Below are 24145 nucleotides of genomic sequence, written 5' to 3'. Positions count from 1 at the left end.
GCATTTGTCTGCTGATGATTTGCATTTGCCTGCTGCTGGGCTTGTTGTTGAGCTGCAAGGCTCTTTTGTAAAGCTGCATTTGTTTGCTGCTGATTTGCATTTGCTTGCTGCTGGTTTGCATTTGCTAGAGCCAGCTGTCTCAGTATCTCCTCCATGCTGGCCTTAACAAAAAAAAAAAAAAAACTGCCAAAATTCTCCACCAACTGTGAGGGGGTTCGCTCGGTAGCGGGTGTGTGTGACCCCCTGGATGGGTTCACAACACAAAGTCAGGCACAGCAGACAGCGGTGTAGGTGCAAAAAACAAAAGATCCGGTTTATTTAGGCTACATGCAGTGATACATATAACAGCCAAACAAAATAAAACAAGAAAATAAATCCTGGTCAGCTTGACCTCTAACTACACACGTAGACTCCCTGTCTAACAACTGGGTGCAGCCTTGTGCTGCCCCAGTCCCTGTCTCTATTGTAGGGGTTTGCCACACAGGCGTTAACTCACCACACAGAACAGATCTCAGACTCCCCAGTCTATACACACAAAACTGGTTCCAGGATGGAGCATCTCCCTATGCATGCTGGGGTTTTTTGTAGAGGTCTTAATGAGCCCACTTACTACAGCTGGGCTCATTAACTCTTCCCCTCTAATTGTAAAAGTCTGCATAAAGCCTGAATCTAGGACACACATATTTCCCATCCTGAATACAACCAGGTGATTTTACCTGCGTGCTGCCACAGATGCTATAACATGCTTTTCCTGTCTTTTTTCAATACACATTTACCAACTTTTACAGGCTTGTGGTCTACATGATATAAACAAGAGTAGACTTATCTGAGCAAATTTTTACTAGTTTACTCAACCAATAGTCAGCAGGATGACCTCTAACTTAAATTGTATCCAAACTGATGAGGACACTGCATTTCTGGCAGGTATATTCTGTACTTGCTGAAGATGATGTTAGCCTGAAAAATGAAACAGATGCAGCCACCACACCTAAAGACTGGCAAACTGCGATATACCGTATATACTCGAGTATAAGCCGAGATTTTCAGCCTCTTTTTTGAGGCTGAAAGTGCCCCCCTCGGCTTATACTCGAGTCATCGCTGTCTGCCCGCTCGATCAGCGTGTCGAGCAGACAGACAGCGGCCATTCTACTATTCAAAAGCCGCGCCTCCGGCTCCGCCTTCGCCTGTGATAGGCGGAACACTGAATTTCCCAGCAGCCTGTGTTCCGCCTATCACGGACATCGTATCATCCTCGTACTACGGACGAGGATGATACGACGTCAGTGATAGGCGGAACACAGGCTGCTGGGAAATTCAGTGTTCCGCCTATCACAGGCGAAGGAGGAGGCGCGGCTTTTGAATTTTACAATGGCCGCCGAAGAGGGCACGGGACGGAGGCAAGGCAAGGCAAGGCAAGGCACGGCACGGCACGGGACGGGACGGAGGCAAGGCAAGGCAAGGCACGACACGACGGCAAGGCACGGCACGGCACGGGACGGCACGGGACGGAACGGAGGCAAGGAGGCAAGGCACGGGACGGAGGCTCGGGACAAAGGTAGGCTGGACACACACACACACACACACACACACACACACACACACACACACACACACACACGGATGGATACACACACACACAGGGATGGGTGGATGGATGGAGACACACACAGGGATGGGTGGATGGATGGAGACACACACAGGGATGGATGGATGGATGGAGACACACACACACACACAGGGATGGATGGATGGATGGATGGAGACACACACACACAGGGATGGATGGATGGATGGACACACACACACACAGGGATGGATGGACGGACACACAGGGATGGACGGACACACAGGGATGGACGGACACACAGGGATGGACGGACACACACACAGGGATGGACAGGCATGTCTCACCCTCGGCTTATACACGAGTCAATAAGTTTGCCAGTTTTTTTGGGGGTAAATTGGGGGCCTCGGCTTATATTCGGGTCGGCCTATACTCGAGTATATACGGTATACAGTTTTTGCTCTTGAGTTTATTGAAACTATTGTTTAATTCTGTGTTATTTATTCTATTGATTTTCTCAATACCCAACACAGTGTGATTATGGAGGTTGACACAAGATAACAACATATAGCACAGTCATCCCTCAGTTTTGGCAATCATAGCATTTTAAGTTTGTGGAGCATCTTACCGTATATACTCGAGTATAGGCCGACCCGAATATAAGCCGAGGCCCCCAATTTACCCCCAAAAAAACTGGCAAACTTATTGACTCGTGTATAAGCCGAGGGTGAGACATGCCTGTCCATCCCTGTGTGTGTGTCCGTCCATCCCTGTGTGTCCATCCATCCCTGTGTGTCCGTCCATCCCTGTGTGTCCGTCCATCCCTGTGTGTCCGTCCATCCATCCCTGTGTGTGTGTGTGTCCATCCATCCATCCATCCCTGTGTGTGTGTGTCTCCATCCATCCATCCATCCATCCCTGTGTGTGTGTGTCTCCATCCATCCATCCATCCATCCCTGTGTGTGTGTGTCTCCATCCATCCATCCATCCATCCCTGTGTGTGTGTGTCTCCATCCATCCATCCATCCATCCATCCCTGTGTGTGTCTCCATCCATCCCTGTGTGTGTGTGTGTGTGTGTGTGTGTGTGTGTGTGTGTGTGTGTGTGTGTGTGTGTGTCCAGCCTACCTTTGTCCCGAGCCTCCGTCCCGTGCCTTGCCTCCTTGCCTCCGTCCCGTGCCGTGCCTTGCCTTGCATCCGTCCCGTGTCGTGCCTTGCCTTGCCTTGCCCCCGTCCCGTCCCGTCCGGCGCCTTCGCCTGTGATAGGCGGAACACTGAATTTCCCAGCAGCCTGTGTTCCGCCTATCACAGACGTCGTATCATCCTCGTCCGTAGTACGAGGATGATACGATGTCCGTGATAGGCGGAACACAGGCTGCTGGGAAATTCAGTGTTCCGCCTATCACAGGCGAAGGAGGAGCCGGAGGCGCGGCTTTTGAATAGAATGGCCGCTGTCTGTCTGCTCGACACGCTGATCGAGCGGGCAGACAGCGATGACTCGAGTATAAGCCGAGGGGGGCACTTTCAGCCTCAAAAAAGAGGCTGAAAATCTCGGCTTATACTCGAGTATATACGGTATCTTCTTTCCAACTTTAGAGACTTAAGCCTAGTACACACTATGGGATTTATTTACTAAAGCTGGAGTGCAAAATCAGGCTGACTTCTGCATCAGCTTCCAGGTTTTATTGCCAAAGCTTAATTGAACAAGGTGAGGTTAGAAGCTGATTGGCTACCATGCACAGTTGCACCAGATTCTGAGTGTACCAGTTTTGGTAAATCTACCCCTATTCGTTTTGTTCATTCAACCCAGTGGGCTGGGTTGGCTGAGAGTGCTGATTGGATACCAATCGGCAGACCTTTTTCGGGCATGTCCCTTCGACAGAAACCGGCTTCTTTCGGACCGACTGCTGTACACACAGGTCGAAAGTTGGCTGGTTTCTATAGAACTGGATGATATTCAGCCCGTGTATATGGTCCTTTAAAAACAGGTAAACACTTTTACAAAAACACAATCCTCTATTAGAAAAAACATAGCTAAATCTATTTGATTACTGCACCTTACAAAAAAATATTTTATACATTCACAAGTATACACAGCATAAAAGATTAGATGTGAAAACTTGAGATAGGTAAATTAAAAAAGCCCAGGCAACAGCAAGATATACCAGTGTATACTGAATCATATCCAATTCTGTACATGCACTGATATGAGCAGTTTGCTGAGCAGTGGGTGCAGGCCCCTTTAATTTCCTCAATTTTCGTTCCCACAATCCTCTGGGCTCACATAATCCCCAGGACTCCTGGAACCACTCTGGCGATAGAAATTCTACTTTTTCCCCACCCTCAGGTGTTCACAGAGAGACCTAATGGGACAACAATGACTGGGCACATTAGCTGTCATCAATGGGGGGGTCCTCCTTTGTTTTTCTCAGTGTAGGGGGCCACCATATGAGAGTGCAAGAGCATGGAGCTTCAACTTAATCTCCAGGCACTGTTGGGGGCACTGTACTAGTTGGCCTTGGAATACTGCCTTCCCAATGTAGTGCCCCATATCTTCAGCCACCTCCACATATGCCCATCCCTGGGACTCCTTCCATGTCCACTCTGTGGAGCCTTTCCATAGACCCCTGTAATCAATCAAATGGGCTACACAGCTACAGACAGCCTCCTTGTGAGGAAGGGGTTACTCCCCAGGGAAACGAAAGTAACTGTGTTTGAACTAAACCGAACTGTACTGTGCTGTTTGTTACAAGTGTTTTCTTCTTATACCTTAGATCAGTGTTTCTCAACTGGGGTTTCGTGAGAGGCCCCCAGGTAGGGTTGCCACGTCATCCCTTTAATCCAGGACACACATTAATTACACAGGTTCTATGACTGATTAAGATGGTAATTAAACTCACTTGTGGCCTTATATGCATTAAATCAGCCTCAGAACCTAAGTAATTAATATGTGTCCTGATTAAAGGGATGATATGACAACCCTACCCCCAGGGGTTCCATTGTGATCTGACTGTCAGTTGCAGGCAGCTGACAAGAGGATCACACGGACACAGGCAGACATAGGCAGGGAAGCGGCTGGCATACTATTGGCTATAGCATGCTGTTCCCCGCCTCCTGCCCTTCTCAAGTGGTTGTATGTGACATCATCTGGGGTGGACAGGATAGGAGGAGTGGCCGGCTGTGAACAGCACGCCACTGGAGTTATGAAAGCTGGAGGAGTTATGAAGCTAGAAGAACAAGAAAGATCTCAAACTTTTTGCCAGAGGTTCCTCGAAGGTAAAAAGGATCAGAAACACTGAATTAGACTGCAATTTTTTATAATGCTGCCACCTAGTGGCTTTTGAGGAAACTACCCCAGGCAATCCTGAACTGCAATAGTTTTGCTGCCGGTTATACTTTGTCAAGAAAGAAAAAGCATGGAACACAGCATGCCTAAAAAAAAATTTACTGAGCAATTGACTCCTTTTGTCAGTGTAGCTTCACAGAGGATGGGATTCTTAAATCAGCACCCAATTGGCTTTCAGCATTGATACCTTGGAGCGGTGACTCCTGCATGACTCACTGACAGTAAATTGTATCTGAAGTCATATGATATTGCATGTTGCACAGGCCTGTGCTCCCATTTAGTAGGTAGGTCAAGAGATTATATTTGCAGTTGTGGAATTTGTGTGCATTTGTTAGGATTAGTGACTCGGCAAGTGCTGAAGCCAGGCCGGTCACGGTTTCAGTGTGATATTTAAAAGGAGTTCAGCGATGTTTTGTGCACTGGTTCAGGTGCGATTCCAGACTGAAAAAGGCACAGGACTCTTTTCAAAAATGCACCGCAGGAGGCCCGCGGACATGTGAACTGGCTCCACAGAGAAGGCTGCTAGTATACATGTCATGCGAATTGGATGCGGTTCAAGCTGCATCCAATTCGCATATATGTGAACCCAGCCTAAAAATAAGCCAGCAATGGCAGCTTCCATTTTTTCATCTTGATAGGTTCACATAACAGATATATAATTACAATACAAAAAACCGATACTGCTGAAACTGGCAGAATTAGTGAAGAATATTTTTAATATCACTATGCTTCTTGGAATATATCATTCACTCTTGGAATTGTATCACTTTTCCTTACCTCACAATACTCAGTGATGATGCAGAAACTTGCATTCTCTAGAAAGCTTGAATGAAACTTCACAATGGCTGGGTGGTCTAGCTTTGAGAGTAGTTGAGCTTCCAGGTTAGCTTGAACTGTTTCATTTGGATTCAACTCACCAACAGCTATTTCTTTCAGTACCTTTCTGTAAAAAAAATATAGATATATATATATATATATTCAGATAAACCAGATAACTAATTATTTGAAAGTTAATTTCTAAAAACAGTTTGGCTGAAAGTTAAACAGAGGCGCCACTCTAAGTGCAATAGTTAAAATGGTACTTTAATGCAGACTGAGAACACGGTACTCACAAAAGTACACAATTGTCAGGCGTATAGGCATTTTAATGCCGGATGTCCGTAAAGTGTGTCCTGTCCATTGTACTGAGCGGTGAGGTGTGTCCGGAAAGAGAGATAAATCATACACTGCTGACACTTCCGGTCGGTGGAGCGCGCGCGGCCAACCAGGCGGATGACGTCACTTCTGGTGGTGGGAGCCAACAGGCGACGCGTTTACCGGCTGCGCTCCTTCTTTAGGCCTACGTAGGCTGTGATCAGGCTCAGCTTTTATGACTGGAGAGTTGTTGGTTGGTCAGATAGGTCTGACGTAGCGCCCACTGATAGAACAATGGCGTGGACACTCGCAATGTGGCGGGGACACTCGCAATAACATGTTAACATTAGCAATATATATTAAATGTCTTATGCTAAAATTAAGTGATAAATAAGAGGAAAAGGAAAAAAGGGAACTGACAATAAAAAACTGTAAAAACCGGTTGCTTTTATAAAAAAAGAGTAAGTTGATTAAAGGGATAAAATTTAGAAGAGCGTTATTAGATAGCAGGTAATACCCAATCGATTGGGGGGAATTCCAAATGCTTATGGGACCTACATTGTTAACTCTGCCCTAAGGTTATATATGGGTCAGATGTTTGTAAAAAGTTGTTTATTTGCACGTGCTAAAAACTGTTTGGCCACAAGATAAGCACACTAGCAAGCAGTAGTTCACTTAATGCACAATTGAGCTTTAAAATCTACCGTTAGCCTAGGTTCACATTCAGGGGAGGACTGACAGCTCATGGAGCCCCCGGGTAATAGGAGATTATGGGGCCCCCAGGCAATCAGAGATTATGGGGCCACACAGTAGACGCAAACACACACACACAGTATACAATCACACAGTATACACAGACATGTTTCTATTGGCTGAGAAGGTATTGGAGAGGTGGGGCAGCTATAATCTCAGGATTTTTAGACCAAAAGGATATCGGTAAGGGACATTTCAGAGACAGATGTAAAAAAAATAAAAACATACATTTTTACATATTGTCCCTGGTTTACTGAGGATGGCAACCCTGATGGGGCCCCCTGGTGGCATGGGGCCCTTGGGCAGTGCCAGAGTGACCCAATGGTCAGTCCGCCCCTGTTCACATTGATAAGATTTGGAATGGGATTTGACATGTCATCATGTATCTGTGTTTAGTTGTACTTTAAGAAACCTTGAATTATTAAAAGTAAAATGGTGTATTATACCAGAAATACAATTAATTATATTAGAACATGTCAATGTGTTTAGGTACCACATTAAAATAAAAGGACATTTTAAGTGGAGGTCTAGAAATTTGTATCATCCCAGAAATATAAATTGATTTAATATCACTTTCAACAAATATAGTAAATAATTTTTCTTTATGAACAAAAAGGGTTTACTGAAATAACACATACCTAGCAACAATACAGAGGTTAAATGAATAACTATTATGTAAGGACATACATAATGCATTCATTGTGGATGTGTGAAGAAAATTGGTCTTTAAATAGTATAAAATGGAATTATAATTCATATATGAGATACTGTTTTGTATTGTTCCGTTATCGTTTTGAAGCAAAGGAAGAGCCAGCAGTGCGGCTTTATATAACACCCGGGGAGACTGAACAATCTTCCCAGGTGGTGAATAGCGCAAACTCATTTAAATATTTACAAGTCTTTTCTCATTCTAAAATAGCTCATTTGGGAAGCCAGCATAGAGTAAAGGTCAATAGTATAGCAAAGTAAGTTAAGTCAGCTGGAAAATTAGCCAAAAAAAAAAAGTACCAAGCCTAGGCTCACATTTTCATGTTTTAATAATGTCATTTTTTTTACATTTTTTGCATGTATTTTTAAAGGACTTTCCCCATTCCTGTTTTATATACCAAATTTATGAGGATGAGGATACCGTTTATATTATCACTATTTTTTATTAATTCAGGCACATCTATTTATTCTTTTTAAAGGACGTTTAAAGTCTACTTGTATTCTATGCAGACCCAGCAAAGTATTATAACTGGATTATAAAAGACACATATGCTAGGAACTTGGAGTACCGCTCAAAGCACCACAAAGCCTCCCCCTGCAGGTCAAAGCACAAAACAGATCAAACAAGGCCATCCAGGCTAGCAGACGTAAAATCAGAAGACAGAAGGTGGAAACTCCATGCACTGAAGCCCAGCCACTATACAGAAAGGTGAAGATACCGCTTCAGCCTAAGCTCCTCCTGACTACACTCTCCTCTCAATTTACAGAGCGCGTTACATATACACTAAATTGTCAAAGGTATTGGGATGCCTGCCTTTACACACAAATGAACCTTAACCACTTGCTGACAGAATGTCTGCGGAGGTACGTTTTAAGAGCCGATGGGGGGGGCACGCACATGCGTGACGGGGGACCCAATGCACATGGCCAATGGGCACGATCGCCGCCAGCTACCCACGATAGCGTGCACGAGCACCAGTACGGGGATTTGTGTGTGTAAACACACAAATTCCTGTTCTGTCAGGGGAGAGGAGACATATTGTTTGTTCCTACTAAATAGGAACAGTGATATGTCTCCTCCCCTAGTCAGTCCTATCCCCATACAGTTAGAAACACTAACTAGGGAACACAGTTAACCCCTTGATCGCCCCCTAGTGTTAGCCCCTTATCTGACAGTGACATTTACACAGTAATCAGTGCATTTTTATAACAATGATCGCTGTATATGGCTACTTTCACACTGGGGCATTGCGGGTGCTGGCGGTAAAGCGGCACTATATTTAGCGGCGCTTTACCATAGTTTTAGCGGCGCTATTAGGCCACTAGAGGGGCGGTTTTAACCCCCCCCTAGCGGCCAAAAAAGGGTTAAAACTGCCCGCAAAGCGCAGCTGCAGCGGCGCTTTGCAGCTGGATTTGCAGCGCTGCCCCACTGTTTTCTATGGGAAGGGCCGCTTTAGTAGCGGTTAATACACCGCTCCTATTGCGCTCCAAAGATGAGGCTTGCAGGACATTTTTGGTCATCCTGCAAGCGCACCACTCCAGTGTGAAAGAAGCCCTCGGGCTTTCACACTGCAAAGACAGCAGCGGCTGTTTCAGGGCGCTTGCAAAGCGCCCCAGTGTGAAATGTCAATGGTCCCAAAAATGTGTCAAATGTGTCCAATCTGTCCGAAATATTCTTGATAGCAAGCATAAAACAGCATACATAATGCCGATCCCGTAGGGGGTAACACGAATGGGAGGAGGAGCCATGGCTTGTGACATCACCCACTGCTATCCTGACGAGCATTTTGTTTATGCTTGCTATCAAGAACATTCTCTGTAAGTTTTCTACCTACATTAAAGTCTGTGCTTTTATAATAACTTAGTTGTTTTTATTTTATTTATCCATGACAGGGATTCATGTGAACATCAGGATCTCTCACGTGTCAAAGTGTTTACCCCTGAAGTGGGAGAAAGTGTTTACTGACCCTCCTGTTGGCTCAGGGGGTCAATCTTATGAGATGAGCGAACATTTTGCCTGTTGGTGGTAGGACCAGTGACCCCGGGTGCAAGTGGTTCTGATAACACTCATGTGGATTCTTCTGTCTTTTATGGATGTTTTTGGCTATCATTTATTGTGCCCTGGACTGGATTTAATAATTAGTGCCATATTGCATTTTTTATAGCTTGTACATATGGATTGCGTTGCACTGTCTGTGTTTATAATTCGTCCAGAAACACATTTGTAAGGTCAGGCACTAATGTTGGATGAGAAGGCCTGGCTCACAGTCTCAACTCTAATTCATCCCAAAGGTGTTCTATCAGGTTGAAGCTAGGACTCTGTGCAGGGCAGTCAAGTTCCTCCACCCCAAACTCGCTTATCCATGTCTTAATGGACATTGCTTTGTGCACTGATGCGGAGTCAGGGCTGGGCTCAGCCCTTCTCACAGCTGGCTGCTCAGCTGTCAGCTAATTGCTAGCTCCTATCTCTCCACAGTTGCTCAGCTGTTGATATCCTGCTCATTAGTCTTGACTGACTTAAGCCGTTCAGCCCAGTGGATCTCTTTGCCTTAGTCAACATCACAGAGATGCTCTCCTGCATTCCTGTGAAATGATTTGTTTGGCTGACATCCTTTTTGGCTCCAGATCTTGCTTGCTGTTTTCCTACGCTCATCTCCAGCTCCCTGACGTTTGGCTTGTCTAACTATCCATTCCGGTTTCTGAATTCTGGCTATGTTTTGACTAAGTTTGTTCTATTTATTTTTATTATTAAACAAGTGAGATTTAACTGTACTTCTGTCTCTGTCTGAATTCATGGTTTCTGACAGACCGGTAGTGGGTGGTGGGCAGAAGTGCTAACCACTTAGCCACCGTGCTGCCCAACCCATGGGGCTTAGTCATAGAGATGGGTGGAGCAAAACATGTCTTCACGCTTATATAGAGTAGCTGGGCTCCCGATGTGTGGTGGTTCCACCTTCTGTCTTCTGATTTGGATTACAAGAGACTCCATAAGGCGTAAAGCCATTCCTTGGATTTACCACCAGATGTCTTGAAAATCTGAAGAAAATATCTACTGCCCAAAAGTAAGTGTGTACAGTGTTTTTCAGCATTGTACTGTACACTTTCGGGAATTTTAGATGCCTGTATTCTCTGCTACACACCATAATTCTATCCTCCAACCAAACCCTATGTCACTCCTGATATTGATGCCATAACCAGTGTTTTCAGTTTTCCATTTAGGCGTCATGCACACTGGACATTTTGCAAAATTTTCCTCCTTTGCTCCAGACGGGCTATGGTGTAGCACACTTTAAAGTGGAAGTAAACTCCCCTATAGTTTTCAGCCAAAGAAGCTGCCATCTTTGCCTCTGTTTAATCTTCAACTGCTATGGTGCTGCACATGTGATTCGTTATGACACCAGCCATTGGATGGTTTGATAGTTTGGCTGAGAGCACAGCCAATGTGCAGTTAGCATTCCCGGCATGCCTTTTTTTTTTACTGTTTAAATCGATGGGTTTACTTCCACTTTAATACAAAAAAGGTAACTTGAACAACAAAATGCACTTAGGACAACAGGTGAAGGATGATCAGTCCAGGGAGAACAGGAACCTGGCAGTCCGGGGAGAGCCGACAGTCCAAGGGAGCAGTGAAGCGAAAGCCGAGACCGTAGAAGCCGGGGACTGATGGACAGATGGTGCGAGAGCTGAGGTGGATGCCTGGAAAGATCCTACAGCCTGTGTGGACAACCTGTCAGCCCGTGGTTAGGTAGCTAATAGGAATGCGTTTTGGAGACAAGCCACAACGCCTTCATCAGCAAGCGCTTGGGCGTTAATTTAATTGGCAAGAATAATAATTTATTTATAAATATGTATTTATAATATTTAAATAAAATAATGCTCAAGCGCTTAACGCACCTAGTGTTAATACTCATTTAAATGCTTTTAGACACGTCAATATTTTTTCTGCCAAAACGCTGCTCCTCCTGGACGCACTGACTGTAGGGGGATTTTTTTCTGCTCCTAAGCTCCTCTAAACACCTATGTGCACATGGACAAAGAGGCCAACATGGAGGGGAGTTGAGAGAAAAAAACGCCATATGCCATGTTAGAAAAACATCCGTTGTGCATGAGAATTTACTCATTTCCAAAAATCAGCCTGCAGGTCTTTTCCCAAGTTACTTGACCCATTTTTTAAAAGAACACAATTTCAAAAGGCACGTTTGACTTTCCCGTAAAACAAACATCTTCCAGGAAGGATGAGCCCATGCTGAGAGGTAATTTATCAGATAGATATCTCAGATAGATATCACTTTTACACAAAGTCTGAAGTGGCGCCCTGTTAGATTTACAATGACTGAAGCAGGGCATGAAGAAAGGGCAGAAATATAGCCATTAAACTAGTTCCAAATAAAATATTTTTCACAAATGAACCTGTCTGAGTCATTTGCTTCTTTGGATGCAATTCAGTTCATGAGTACGCCTCATTGTATTGTTCCGCTTCCTCTAATGTCACAGTGATCTCCTATCAGTAAGGCATCGACAGCAGTTTGAAGAAGTACATACATAATAAAAAGACAAAATCAAAAATTCTGTAATTGCGGGCAATCATGTACTATGAGCTAGAAGAGTGGCTGGCATTACAGATTAAAATCAGTTCCTAGCAGGAAGTTATTTTAAATGTATACATTTATTTATTGTGCTTTATTTAAAGTCACAGGTTTATGTATTTAAATGTGTTCAATATAATGCCATTAGGGTCAATTCATTGCAACTGTATTCATTATTTTATTTCATGATGATTTTCTCATGAAAAATGTTCAGTTCACAAATATAAATATTGCAGAGGTATGAAATGGTATTTTTATTTTTTCACTTGAAATTAATATTTGAAGGGGGCGTGGCCAGACGGCAACGAGGAAGGACGCACTGTGGCTGTGCTCCGCCGGCCGGATCAGAATCCACAGCCATCCTCCGCTGTGGATTGATTTTTCTTCCCTAAAATACCTTGTCCGCTCTGCTGGGCTCTCCTGTACAGCCCCATCCGGGTTTGGCTGCTCTCCACAACTCGCAGGCTGAACGATACGGCCCGTCGCGGATCCCTTCGGCAGCGCGCCGGTCGCCATCTTGCGGCCTACTCGGCCTCTGGGATCGCCGCCCTTGCCTACCATCACCGCCGGGAATCACCATATCGGCAGCGGATGGTCGCCAGGAGAGGATCCCCCTAGTCGCCGAGCCTCGGAAACGGGAGACGCCGCTCGGTCCCCTCCACGGACTTCCCTAGGCCTGGTGAGTCCCATGAAGGGTTGCATCTAAACTCCCAGGCTAATCTATCCCAACCAGGCGGGCGCTGTCTTCCTGGGCTGTGAGGAGGCCGAACTAGAACAGGCCCTGGTAACCCCTCCTGAACCTGAACCACGTATTATTCTGCTGCAGCCCCTTTTCTCAGGAAAGGCCCTGGCTCCGGCCTGTTCTGGATGACGGTGGCCATCTTGCTACACCCAGCACCCTAAAGCTTTTCTTACCACAGCCTGTTGGTGTGAGGGGAGAATGTAATTCATTGACATTATCTGAAATCATTACATACTGGGGGCGCTAAGAACCTAGATGGCCGCAAAATAATGGGGCTTCTCCACAACCGACCACACTGGCAGTGAAATCGCCACTCCTGCACATTAATTTGGGCTCGCTTTATCCCAACATCGAGGCTGACATTATGGAACGCAAATCAGGCACAGCGCGGAGCACCTCGAGGAGACAGGCTGTGTGTGCAAGCCTTGAGGCCTTTCCACCGGACGGCCGCTGAACTCGCAGGCCTCGGACATGGACTTCACCCCTCCGCTGCTTACTGGTGAGCCTGAAGCCGGCTCAGATGCAGAAAGCATACCTGGAATCCAGCAGCCATATGTAGCGCCTTCATTGCGGGACACTGACCTGCTGTCTCGCTTTAAAACCATGCTGCAGGGGGACATGTCAGCGGCCACGCATCTCACAAATGAAATCCGTGAACTTGGCAACCGTACGAATGTGCTGGAAGATAAAATGGAGGCTGCAGCAATGGTCATTGATCACCATGAGCAGGACTTGCAGGACCTACGCAGGGAACTGGATGCAGCTCTCCTAAAATTAGAGGACTATGAGAAAAGGTCTAGACTCGGGAACCTCAGGCTTAGGGGACTTCCCGAAAACTATTGAGGACTTAACTTCCACGGCCCTATTCCAGGAATTGGTCCCAGGCATCCCCATTGATCGCATGGAGTTTGACCGGATCCATCAGGCCCTGGGGCCGAGGAAGGAGGGGGGGCCCCCTCGGGACATTATCATCAAGTTCACGTACTACCGCACGAAGGAAACGCTTCATAAAGCAGCATGGGACAAGCCTGATCTCCGTTTCCAAGGTCACAAGTACCAGCTCTTTATTGATCTGGCCCCCACCACAGTGCAAAAGAGGCGTCAACTAAAACCATACACTTCAGCTCTGGTGGAACGCCACATTAAATACACATGGGGCTTTCCTTTTCGCCTCGCTTTCACCTACCAAGGTCGGGGCTACTCTGTGCGCACTGCGGAGGAAGCTCAGGCGACTTTTGAGGCACTACAGTTGCTCCCCCCTTCGGATGACCCCAGCCTCCGTGAGAGGGCTTCAGGTCCTAAACCCACTTCTAGGCGCTTGGGTCGTGTATGGGAGCCAGTCAGCAACAGGAAATGACCCCCACCTGATGCCCAGCCGCATGCACGATCCCCCTATTCAGATCCAGGATGACGACCGCACGGGTGAGCCCGTCCATGATTCTTTGCTTTTTGCTCGGTTGCCTTCCCCAGGCCTTTGGAGTACTTTTTGTCTCTTCCTGGTGCGGGACTTTGTCTTATACCAGATGATGTGCCCAAGCTCTCCTTGTTCATACCTCCCCCCCCCTCCTTGTTCTTATTTCCAAACTTATAGTTGGTTATACTTTTGGTTTTTACTTAATCCAAAGGCCCTATGCACCTTCACCTTAGACTTTAGGCTTCAGCCGGTGATCCAGCCCTGCTTAGACTGCCTAGTTTTGCCCAGACCACTCAGCTAACCTGAGGGCCCTCTATCGGGACAATTTTTTTCTTCCTTTATAAACAAAAAAAAAAGTAAAATGGGATTATACCCATGGTGGGATGGGGCAGTCTGGGGGGCCGGTTCCAGGGAGTACTGTGTGTAATGTCTAATTATTTGTGTATGCGGGTTGTTCTCTGGACCCTGAGAACCATACGGGGCTTCAATCTTACTTTTTTTTTACCCTTCCTTCCCCCCTCATCCCCACTCCCTCCTCCCCTTACCCATGCCCCCTTCCCGTTTCCCTTTCGATTCCCCTACTCCCCACACCCTGCTCCTCTTTTCCCCCCTTTCTGCCCCTCCCTTCTCCTCCCAGCATCCCCTCTTACTTCCCTTCCCCCCCTCTCCATTTAACTCCCTCCCCTTCCCTTGCCTCTCCCTCCCTCTTATACATTTTTCTATCTTTTTTTTATTTATTTTTCTTTACCCAATCCCTCCGCTTCCTCCCTTCCTTGCTTGGGTCAAGCCATGGTTTATTTTGGGTATACCCCCCTGAAGGGGACAGGTCATGATCCGCGCTGGTGGCTCCCCGCTGGACTGTGACCCTGGGCCTTGCGGGGTCCCCTTTCTTTTTAGTGGACTCCCGGGGGCCTGGCGGCGCTCCAACGCGGGGGTCACGTTTGGGGACCGGGGTTGCGTTCTCTCCTCGGGCGCTCCCTGCAGGGCGGCGCCAGGTGGGGAGAACCTTTTGCCCCATGGTCAGTTCTACTGCTACCAGGTAGCGGTTCTACGAGATGGGCTTAGCTCGTCTCGCTTGTTTTTGGTCTAGTTTTCGTAGCCCTGTGCAGGGGTGGTAATAGGGTAATAAGGTAGTAATGCTCTAGTAATATTGTAGTATTATTGTTGTTAATGCTGTTATGTTTTACTATTTGTTAGCCTTGTGGTTGGTGGTGAAGCCACCTCCTTTAGTGTCCTGTAGCAGGATGCCATGCCCACCCATTGTGGTGTTTATGTGTTTTACTTGTCTACTCAGTGTTTCCTTTTCTCTCTCTTCCTCTTCTCCTCTGTGTTCTCCTCCCTCCCACTCCCCTACTCGGGCTCAGCCTGCCTCGCCATGGGATCAGGGTAAGTACGTACCTTGTTGGCTGCGTTATAATTATAGGAACCTTCCTTTACCCCCCAGGTGGCTCAGAATGTGTTGAAAATATTCTCACAGAACATCCATGGGTTCAATTCCCCCAATAAGAGGTCGAAGGTCTTCCGCCATTTAAAATCTCAATCTATTGATGTGGTGTGTCTGCAGGAAACCAGGTTCTCCCAATCCTCATCCCCCAAATATTTGTCCCCCCATTATCCAGTGTTTTTTACGGCCTCTGCCTCTGAGAAGTAAAGAGGGGTGCTGATGGCCTTTCAGCGTAACCTCCAATTTACCTGTTCTAAGGAAATAGCAGACCCTACGGGTAGATATTTGATCTTGCAGGGCACCCTGTGGGACCAGGAGGTCACTTTGGTTGGATACTATGCTCCTAATTCATTTCAGCAGAAGTTTTTCTCCCATCTATTCCAAGTGATCACCAGGCACCAAAAAGGCCTTCTGATTATGATGGGAGACTCCAACTATGTTTTTAACTCCTCTTTGGACAGGCGTAGCCTCAGGGAAGTGCCTCCGTCCCGTGATGCCTCTCAGGAACAAGTATTGCATGATCTCTTCCAATCATATGGCATGGTGGACGTGTGGTGCAAGCAACATCCATTGTCTCAGGAATTTACCTTTTTTTCTAACCCCCACCAGAGTTTTTGTAGAATAGACAACGTGTTTCTTCAACTTAGTTCCCTGCCATTGGTACATAAGATCGCTATTGCCACCTCTCCATGGTCAGATCATGATCCCCTGATCTTCGGAATCTCCTTAGCGGGATTCTCCCGCCCGGCCTACCTCTGCGGATTAACGAATCCCTCCTGAGTACGAAAGCTACATCCTCCCAGATAGAAACACATATCCAAACTTATTTTGCGGAAAATGTAGGCTCAGTCGATTCTCCAGTTGCCTTGTGGGAAGCCCAGGCGACAGTCAGGGGACATTTGATCCAGATCGCTTCCCGTACAAAGCGGGCCAGGGAGCAGCGGATACGGGAGTTGACCTCCTTGTTAGAGGAGGCGGATGCAACATGGAAGGCGCATCCTACGGTAACCCATAGGCGGACACGTGACAAATTGGCCACTGAGTTGGACTTGCTCTCCTCTGCTCAGGCAGAGAAGGCCCTGCGCTGGTCCAAGTATAAATTTTACAGCTGCTCGAACAAACCTGGTCCTATGTTGGCTAGGAAACTTAATTCGGTGGGACGTCCGGGCAGGCCAGTTCGACTACAGGTGACAGGAGGGGGATTTACGTCAAATCCATCTAAAGTAGCGGCAGGCTTTGCCTCCTTCCTCTCATCCCTATATAATAGACCGGCAGCCTTCGACCGAGACAAGGCTGAGAGATTCTTCCAATCGATTAACCTTCCTATATTGTCTCCGGCGGCACAAGATAATTTGAATGCTCCTATAACTGAAATGGAGGTCGCCCAAGCCCTAAAGTCCCTTAAGCCTTCCAAGGCCCCGGGTCCGGATGGCTTTACCGGTCTATACTATAAGACATTTGCATCCCTGCTCACGCTCCATCTCACGTCTTATTTCAACGCTTGGCGGGAAGGTGTGAGACCCTCGTCGGACTCGCTGAAAGCCCATATCTCTATGATCCCTAAGTCACCTGAGGAAGCCACGGACCCGCAGTCCTTTCGTCCCATCTCCCTGTTGAATGTTGACCTGAAGGTTCTGGGAAAGGTCCTAAGCACGCGAGTCAACAGATATCTTCAGGCCCTCCTTCACAGGGATCAGGTGGGCTTTGTGCCCGGTCGCCAGGCGGGGGACAATGTCCGCAAGGTGGTCCATCTCCATATACTTAGTCAGCGTAAAATACCAGGACTCTTGCTCTTCCTAGATATTTATAAAGCGTTTGATTCGCTCTCCTGGGACTACCTTTATTTTGTTCTAACCGAATGGGGATTTGGTCCACATTTTCTGCAACGGATCCAGGCTCTCTATTCCGCACCGTCGGCGTCGGTAAAATATGCGGGCTTCCTTTCTGACCATTTCCCGATACTCCAGGGAACTAGACAGGGCTGCCACCTGTCCCCGGCACTGTTTATCCTGGCATTGAAGCCGCTGGCGGCAGCGATCAGGGCCAATAGTGATATTTCGAGAATCCCTTACGCGGGCACTCAATACAAAGTGAACCTATTTGCGGACGACACCCTTTTGACTATATCAAACCTGCTCATCTCCCTGCCCAACCTGCAACTAGTATTAGACCGATTTTCAGCCTTCTCAGGTCTTCAAATTAACCCCTCCAAAACCACAGCGCTGAATGTTAACCTCCTTCTGGAACTGGTACAGCGACTTCAGGACCATTTTCCTTACCGTTGGGCATCCCACTCGATTGACTATTTAGGTGTCAAATTGACGCCAACTTACTCTTCCCTTTTCTCGGCCAATTATTATCCCGTTACGAATGGTGTCCACCCTCATGCAAGCCTGGCAATTTCCCACACTCTCCTGGGTGGGGAGGATCTCAGCGGCGAAGATGACGATCCTTCCCAAAGTCCTTTATTATTTTTTTGCACTTTGCCTGTCCGGGTACCCGCTTTTTTCCTCCGACTCCTGCAGAATAGGATCCTCCAATTTATATGGGCGCGCAAACGCCACAGGGTACCTAGAGCGACCATTTATACCCATAGGCTCCGGGGAGGCTTGGGGGTCCCCAATATCTCTAAATACTATATAGGGGCCCAGATCTCCCCGTTGACTATGCTTCATGCAACCACTGATGTCCCTCTGTGGGTGCTCCTGGAGGTGCCTGGTTGTGACCCGTGTTCACTTCAGGCACTCTTCTGGCTCCCCAGGAATCTGCGCCCTCCCTCCCTGAGCCCCATGCTGCTACATGGTCTGCAGGTGTGAGACTCAGTTCGCTCTGCTAACAATCTGATGTCCCCCATCCTACCCCTACTCCCCATCACCCATAACCCTCTTTTCCCACCCGGTCTGGTGGAGCCCCAAGCATTCTCCTGGTGGCCTTCGCATGGATACCCACAAGTCCAAAATTTCCATTCCCCTCCTGGGAGAGTATCCGGGAAATACAAGGGGCGCCGGTCACAGAGCATTATCACTTTATCCAATTAAAGCACTGGATTGTAACATTGCGCCGCATGTCCACCTATCCCTTCCAAAAAAACTTTTTTGAACATACATGCCATCACGCCCCAGGGTCCCCAGGCCTGATTTCGGCCATTTATGCCTCCCTGAATGGTCGCCCACCATCGGCGCCCCTCTCTTATATGACTCAATGGGAAAAGGATCTTCAGGCCTCAGTAGACCCAGAGGCCTGGAACAGGGCCTGGAAAACAGTCGCCAAATGCTCTTTCAACACATATACCCTAGAGGCCGCATATAAAGTAATGTTCTGATGGTATTGGGTACCTGCCCGCACAGCTTGGGCATTCCCTGGGAGTACTGACAGATGCTTCCGCAACTGTGGACAGCGAGGTGATGTTATGCACACATGGTGGGCTTGCCCGAAGTTGGTGGGGTTCTGGTCTAGGGTTTTTGGCTTGCTGCAGACACTCTTTCATCTAACGATCCGAAGGGACGCTAAGCTAGCTCTCCTACATTGCCCGGTTCCTGGCTTGCGAGGCCCTCAACAGAAGCTGGCTACCTATCTATTTATAGCGGCCAAGCGGGCCATTGCCCAAGCCTGGAAGTCACAACGGGTAGATTTTCAAGGGGTTAAGACCCGCATGACTGCTATGTTACTTCAGGAACGTATGTCCAGTATTGTCCATGATTCTCATGCTAAATTTCTAAAAATCTGGGAGCCGTGGATCTCCTATGAGTTCCCCGCGCTCCAAGTGGCATGCCTGGGCTTGGTCTAATTTCTCCTGGTGGGGCGTCCACGCCCGAGCTTCCCCCCCTCCTTTCCTCCCCCTCTCTTCTCTTTACCCTTCCTTCTTCTGTTCCCTAGTAATCTCTCCCATTGCTAATAAAAACTGCTGCCACCCGTGGACGGGGGTTGTAGGAAAAGGGCTCACCCTCAGGAAACAACAAGGGAACGAGTTGTTCGGTACTGAACCAGTCTCGATTTCATCACCTGCTCATTTCCCTTCCTTATCTTGTGTTTATTAGAAGTATACTGTGATGGTTTGCCCTTTGGTTTTGTATTCATGTTTAGTGGCCCCTGTGAGGGCTCACAAGGAGTAGATTGTAATCTCTTGTTTATTTCTGTTTATTCAAATTTTCAATAAACATATTGAAACAGAAATGAATATTTGAAGTATGTGTAAACCCAATCACTAAAATCTATAAGATAAAGTCATTTTTGTTTATTTTTTTTAAATTCTTTTTTAAAGAAAAAAAAGGACATAACATTCAAATTTTAATGAAAAGAATTGAATGAAAAGATGAAGTCATTTTATAGGTCATTTTCAACTATCTTGAATCTGAAGCTTTTAATAAATCAATACTTCGTGATCCTGATATCAAGGCCCTTCCTGTTATAGGAGGGTAATGCTCTGTCCTTGTTGTGCTTCTGCCTTGCCACCTTCAGTGGAGACTACAAGTGGTTGTTTCAACACATATTACACCTAAAATATGACAACGGTTTCTGATTCACAGAGCAAAATAAATGTCATTTAGTAATGCCGTGTACACGCGATTGGAAATCCCGCCAGTAAACGTTGGATGTGAGGTTTTGGTCAGAAAATGCGACCGTGTGTATACTCCATCAGACTTTTGCTGGTGGAAATCCCGTCAGCAAAAGATTGAGAGTAGGTTCTCTATTTATTGGTTGGAAAAATTTCCGATCGGAAATTCTGATCATCTGTAGCAATTCCGACGCGCAAAATTCCTAAGCATGCTCGGAAACAATTTGACGCATGCATTGAACTTCATTTTCTTGACTCGTCGTAGTGTTGTACGTCATAATGTTCTTGACGGTCAAAAGTTCTGAGAACTTTTGTGTGACTGTAGGTATGCAAGCCAAGCTTGAGCGGAATTCCGCCGGAAAAACCATCCAAGATTTTTCGGACTGAAATTCTGCTCGTGTGTACGGGGCATTAGAGTTTACAGTGATTTAACCGTAGGCGTGCCTGGGCACATCCTAATTACCCTGTGCCGCGCAGTTTCCCCACGCTGCCTGGGCCAAAAGTGAGACCCCTGATATTTCACCAAAGCCCCCCAACATGGCTCCTAAAATAATTGTGAAAAAATAACAAAAGTAATTTTGTAAAAAAAAATTATAAAATATAAAATAGTAAAAAAATTATAAAATATAAAATAGTAAAAAAATTATAAATAATAAAATAATAAAAATAAAAAAACTACTGACAGCGTCATTTGCCTTACTGACACCATCAACTGCTCTACTGACTGACACCAATCTGTGTCCTACTGACACATCCACTGCTCTACTGACACCGTCTACTGCTCTACTGACACCGTCCACTGCCCTACTGACACACTGACACTGACCATGTTTTCATAAATTTTAAAATCTTTTATTTATAAGAGTGTGTGAGCCATATACTGTATATATGTATCTATACACAAACACACACACGTGTGTTTGAGCTTTGAGGTGCACAACCTGATGCAATAGGCTGCACACGCATATGGATTTTACCTATTGAAAGTCTCTGCTTTCATAAATTATTTTATTATTATTATTATTCAGAATTTATATAGCACCAACAGTTTGTGCAGTGCTTTAAAGTAAAAGGGAGGCAATGTGATTACAATATAGTTACATCTCTCCATCTCAAATGGCTCCTTTTTCTTTTTATACTCAAAAAGGGCCTTATCATCTTATAATATTTCACAAATATTGCCAAGTAAAAGCTAATGATATTTAATATGTGTAATACATTTAATGATTTACATACTGTATTTATATACCATATTATGGTAATACATTTTTAAAATCAGCATAAAATTGGCAAAATACTGCTGTAATTACTGCATGTGCTATTGCATTGATCATGTTATATAATTCTGTTTGAGAACCAGCCTATGAGATACATCGGTACACATGATAAAATAATGCATAGGAAAGCACATGGCAAAGCTATGGCGATTTCACTGCCATAGACGCATGTTTGTTTGAGCCACATCAGTTTCTATGTTTAATGGTCCAGTACAACTATGGGGGAAATTGCAACTGGAACGTTCTGCTTGAATAATTTGCTGATGTCAGCGCTCCACAAGTCGCGGTATCAACAGACCAGGTGACCTAGTTCAAGTATTAGGTCATTTTACAGGACTCAAAGCATTTCTCTCATTACAAGGGAATACCGAATACCAAGGATACCAGAAAAACATTTCTGCCATATGCGTAGACTGCCTCATTTCTTTTGATGCTGACTTTTGGATACAAGTTTATTTTAACCACTTCAGCCCCGGAAGAAATTAACCCACGTCCTGACCAGGCCATTTTTTACGATACGGCACTGCGTCGTTTTAATTGACAATTGCGTGGTCGTGCGATGCTGTACCCACACAAAATGGATGTCCTTTTTTTCCCCCACAAATAGAGCTTTCTTTTGGTAGTATTTGATCACCTCTGTGGTTTTTATTTTTTGCGCTATAAACAAACAAGGAGCAACAATTTAAAAAAAAATATTATATATATTTTTACATTTTGCAATATAATACATCCCCAAAAAAATGATTAAAAAAATGAATTTGTTCAACAGTTTAGGCCAATATTTATTCTTCTAAATATTTTATAAACAAAAAAAGAGCAACAATATAAAAAAAGTTTAATAAAAAAAGTGTTTTAAAACATTTCCCAAAAAAAAAAGTAAAAAATAAATAAAGAATTTCTTCGTCAGTTTAGGCCAATATGTATTCTGCTACATATTTTTGGTTAAAAAAAATTGCAATAAGCGTATATAAATTGGTTCATGCAAAAGTTATCGTATCTACAAAATATGGCCTTTTTATTATTAGTTTTTTTACTAGTAATGGCGGCGGTCAGTGATTTTTACAGACAAAAATAGACTCTGGACTGCCGCACTCTTCAAAAGAATCACCTTTCTTTATTGGAAAATCACAGCAAACACAGCAGACAAAGAAAAAGCTGACGTTTTGCACTAGCAGTAGTGCTTGATCATAGCCTAGTCTATTTTCATCTGTTGCTGTCGGCAATTGCCAGTACCTGAGGCTTCCGGACCTAGAGAACAGTTCACATTCTGTATGTATGCTCCTGGAGCAGTGGGACTTTTTCTTTTTCTTGGTCAGTGATTTTGCAACAGGAAACCTAACTGACATTTTTGACACTTTTTTGGCAACCAGTGACATTATTACAGTGATCAGTGCTAAAAATATGCACTAACATTGTACCAATGGCACTGGCAGGGAAGGGGTTAACATCAGGGGTTAAATGTGTTCCCTGCAGGTGTTTTCTAATTTTATGGGGGACTGTGTGACTGGGGAAACACACAGATCTGTCTTCCTGCTCAGCAGAAAGACAGGATCTGTGTGATCTCACTTCAGAACAGAGATCTACTTTTTTTTTTTTTACACAGGCAGATCCCTGTTCTGTCACTGCAGGGAATGATCGTGGGTGGCCAGCGGACATCAGAGTCCACCAGACTCGCTGATTGGCTCTCTCGCTGGCCAATGGGCGTGTGCGCGCCCACAAAAGCTAGTTTCCAAGCCGACGTACAGCTACGCCAATTTGCGGGAACGAGCCAACGAGCCAACTTGCCACAGTATAATGGTCGGCAAGAGGTTAAAGGATAACTGTACTTTTAATAAATTGTGAACAGTGCATGGACTTGGAAATAAATGGCCATCTGTTTTCTAGCTCAGTGATTGCAGGTCAGCCACTGTTTTCTATTGATATGTCATACCAATGCATGTCGGGTTCACAAACTGCTGCAACCAGACAGGACAATGAAGATGTGACAACAACTGCTTGATTTTGGGCATGCCAGGGCAGGAGCGCCTAATATGCTGGTCATACACTAGTAACAATTAGTTTAAAAAAAATTCAGTTTAAGAACATTAATTTGATGTTCATTTTTGACTGCAGTGATGAGAAAATTCGAAGGAACAGGATAGAAAAATTGTCTTGAGTGAACAAATTTCTGTCTTGGGTTCAGGTGGTGGTGGTCTTCCAAATTCCAAAAATTCAGACTGAAAAAGCAGATTGGAAACTCATAAAAAAGCCAGAGGTATCCACCAGAAAAATAGAAGGGAGAGGCAGGAGAGCCTTTTTAGTGTATTATGTATCTACAGTAATTTTTTTATTTTTTGTCCCCCAATTAAGAAGATGAAAAAAATAATTACTTAACCACTTGCTTACTGGACACTTTTACTCCCTTCCTGAACACGCTAATATTCAGCTTTCAGCGGTCTCACATTTTGAATGACAATTGTGCGGTCATGCAACACTGTACCCATATGAAATTGGTATCATTTTTTCACAAATAGAGCTTTATTTTGGTTGTATATAATCATCACTGGGTTTTTAAATTTTTTGCTAAACAAACAAAAAAAACATGAACATTTTGAAAAAAAAACAAACCAAACGTTTTTCATAT

General features: G+C 45.4%; 1 protein-coding gene across 1 annotated transcript in view; it reads right to left on the bottom strand.

Moving 5' to 3' along the window:
- Positions 1–24145, bottom strand: part of NEK11 (NIMA related kinase 11) — a 379114-nt gene that overhangs the window by 277301 nt on the left and 77668 nt on the right. The window contains exon 3 of the mRNA XM_077491509.1: positions 5687–5852. Coding sequence (XP_077347635.1) covers positions 5687–5852 — 166 coding nt within the window. The remainder of the gene's footprint in view (positions 1–5686; positions 5853–24145) is intronic.

Source organism: Lithobates pipiens, unplaced genomic scaffold, assembly GCF_037356315.1.
Source record: "Lithobates pipiens isolate NorthernLeopardFrog02 unplaced genomic scaffold, aLitPip1_a1.2 Scaffold_19, whole genome shotgun sequence".
Classification (NCBI taxonomy): domain Eukaryota; kingdom Metazoa; phylum Chordata; class Amphibia; order Anura; family Ranidae; genus Lithobates; species Lithobates pipiens.
Note: the sequence above shows the minus strand (reverse complement) of the source record. Positions and strands in the feature narration are given on the sequence as shown.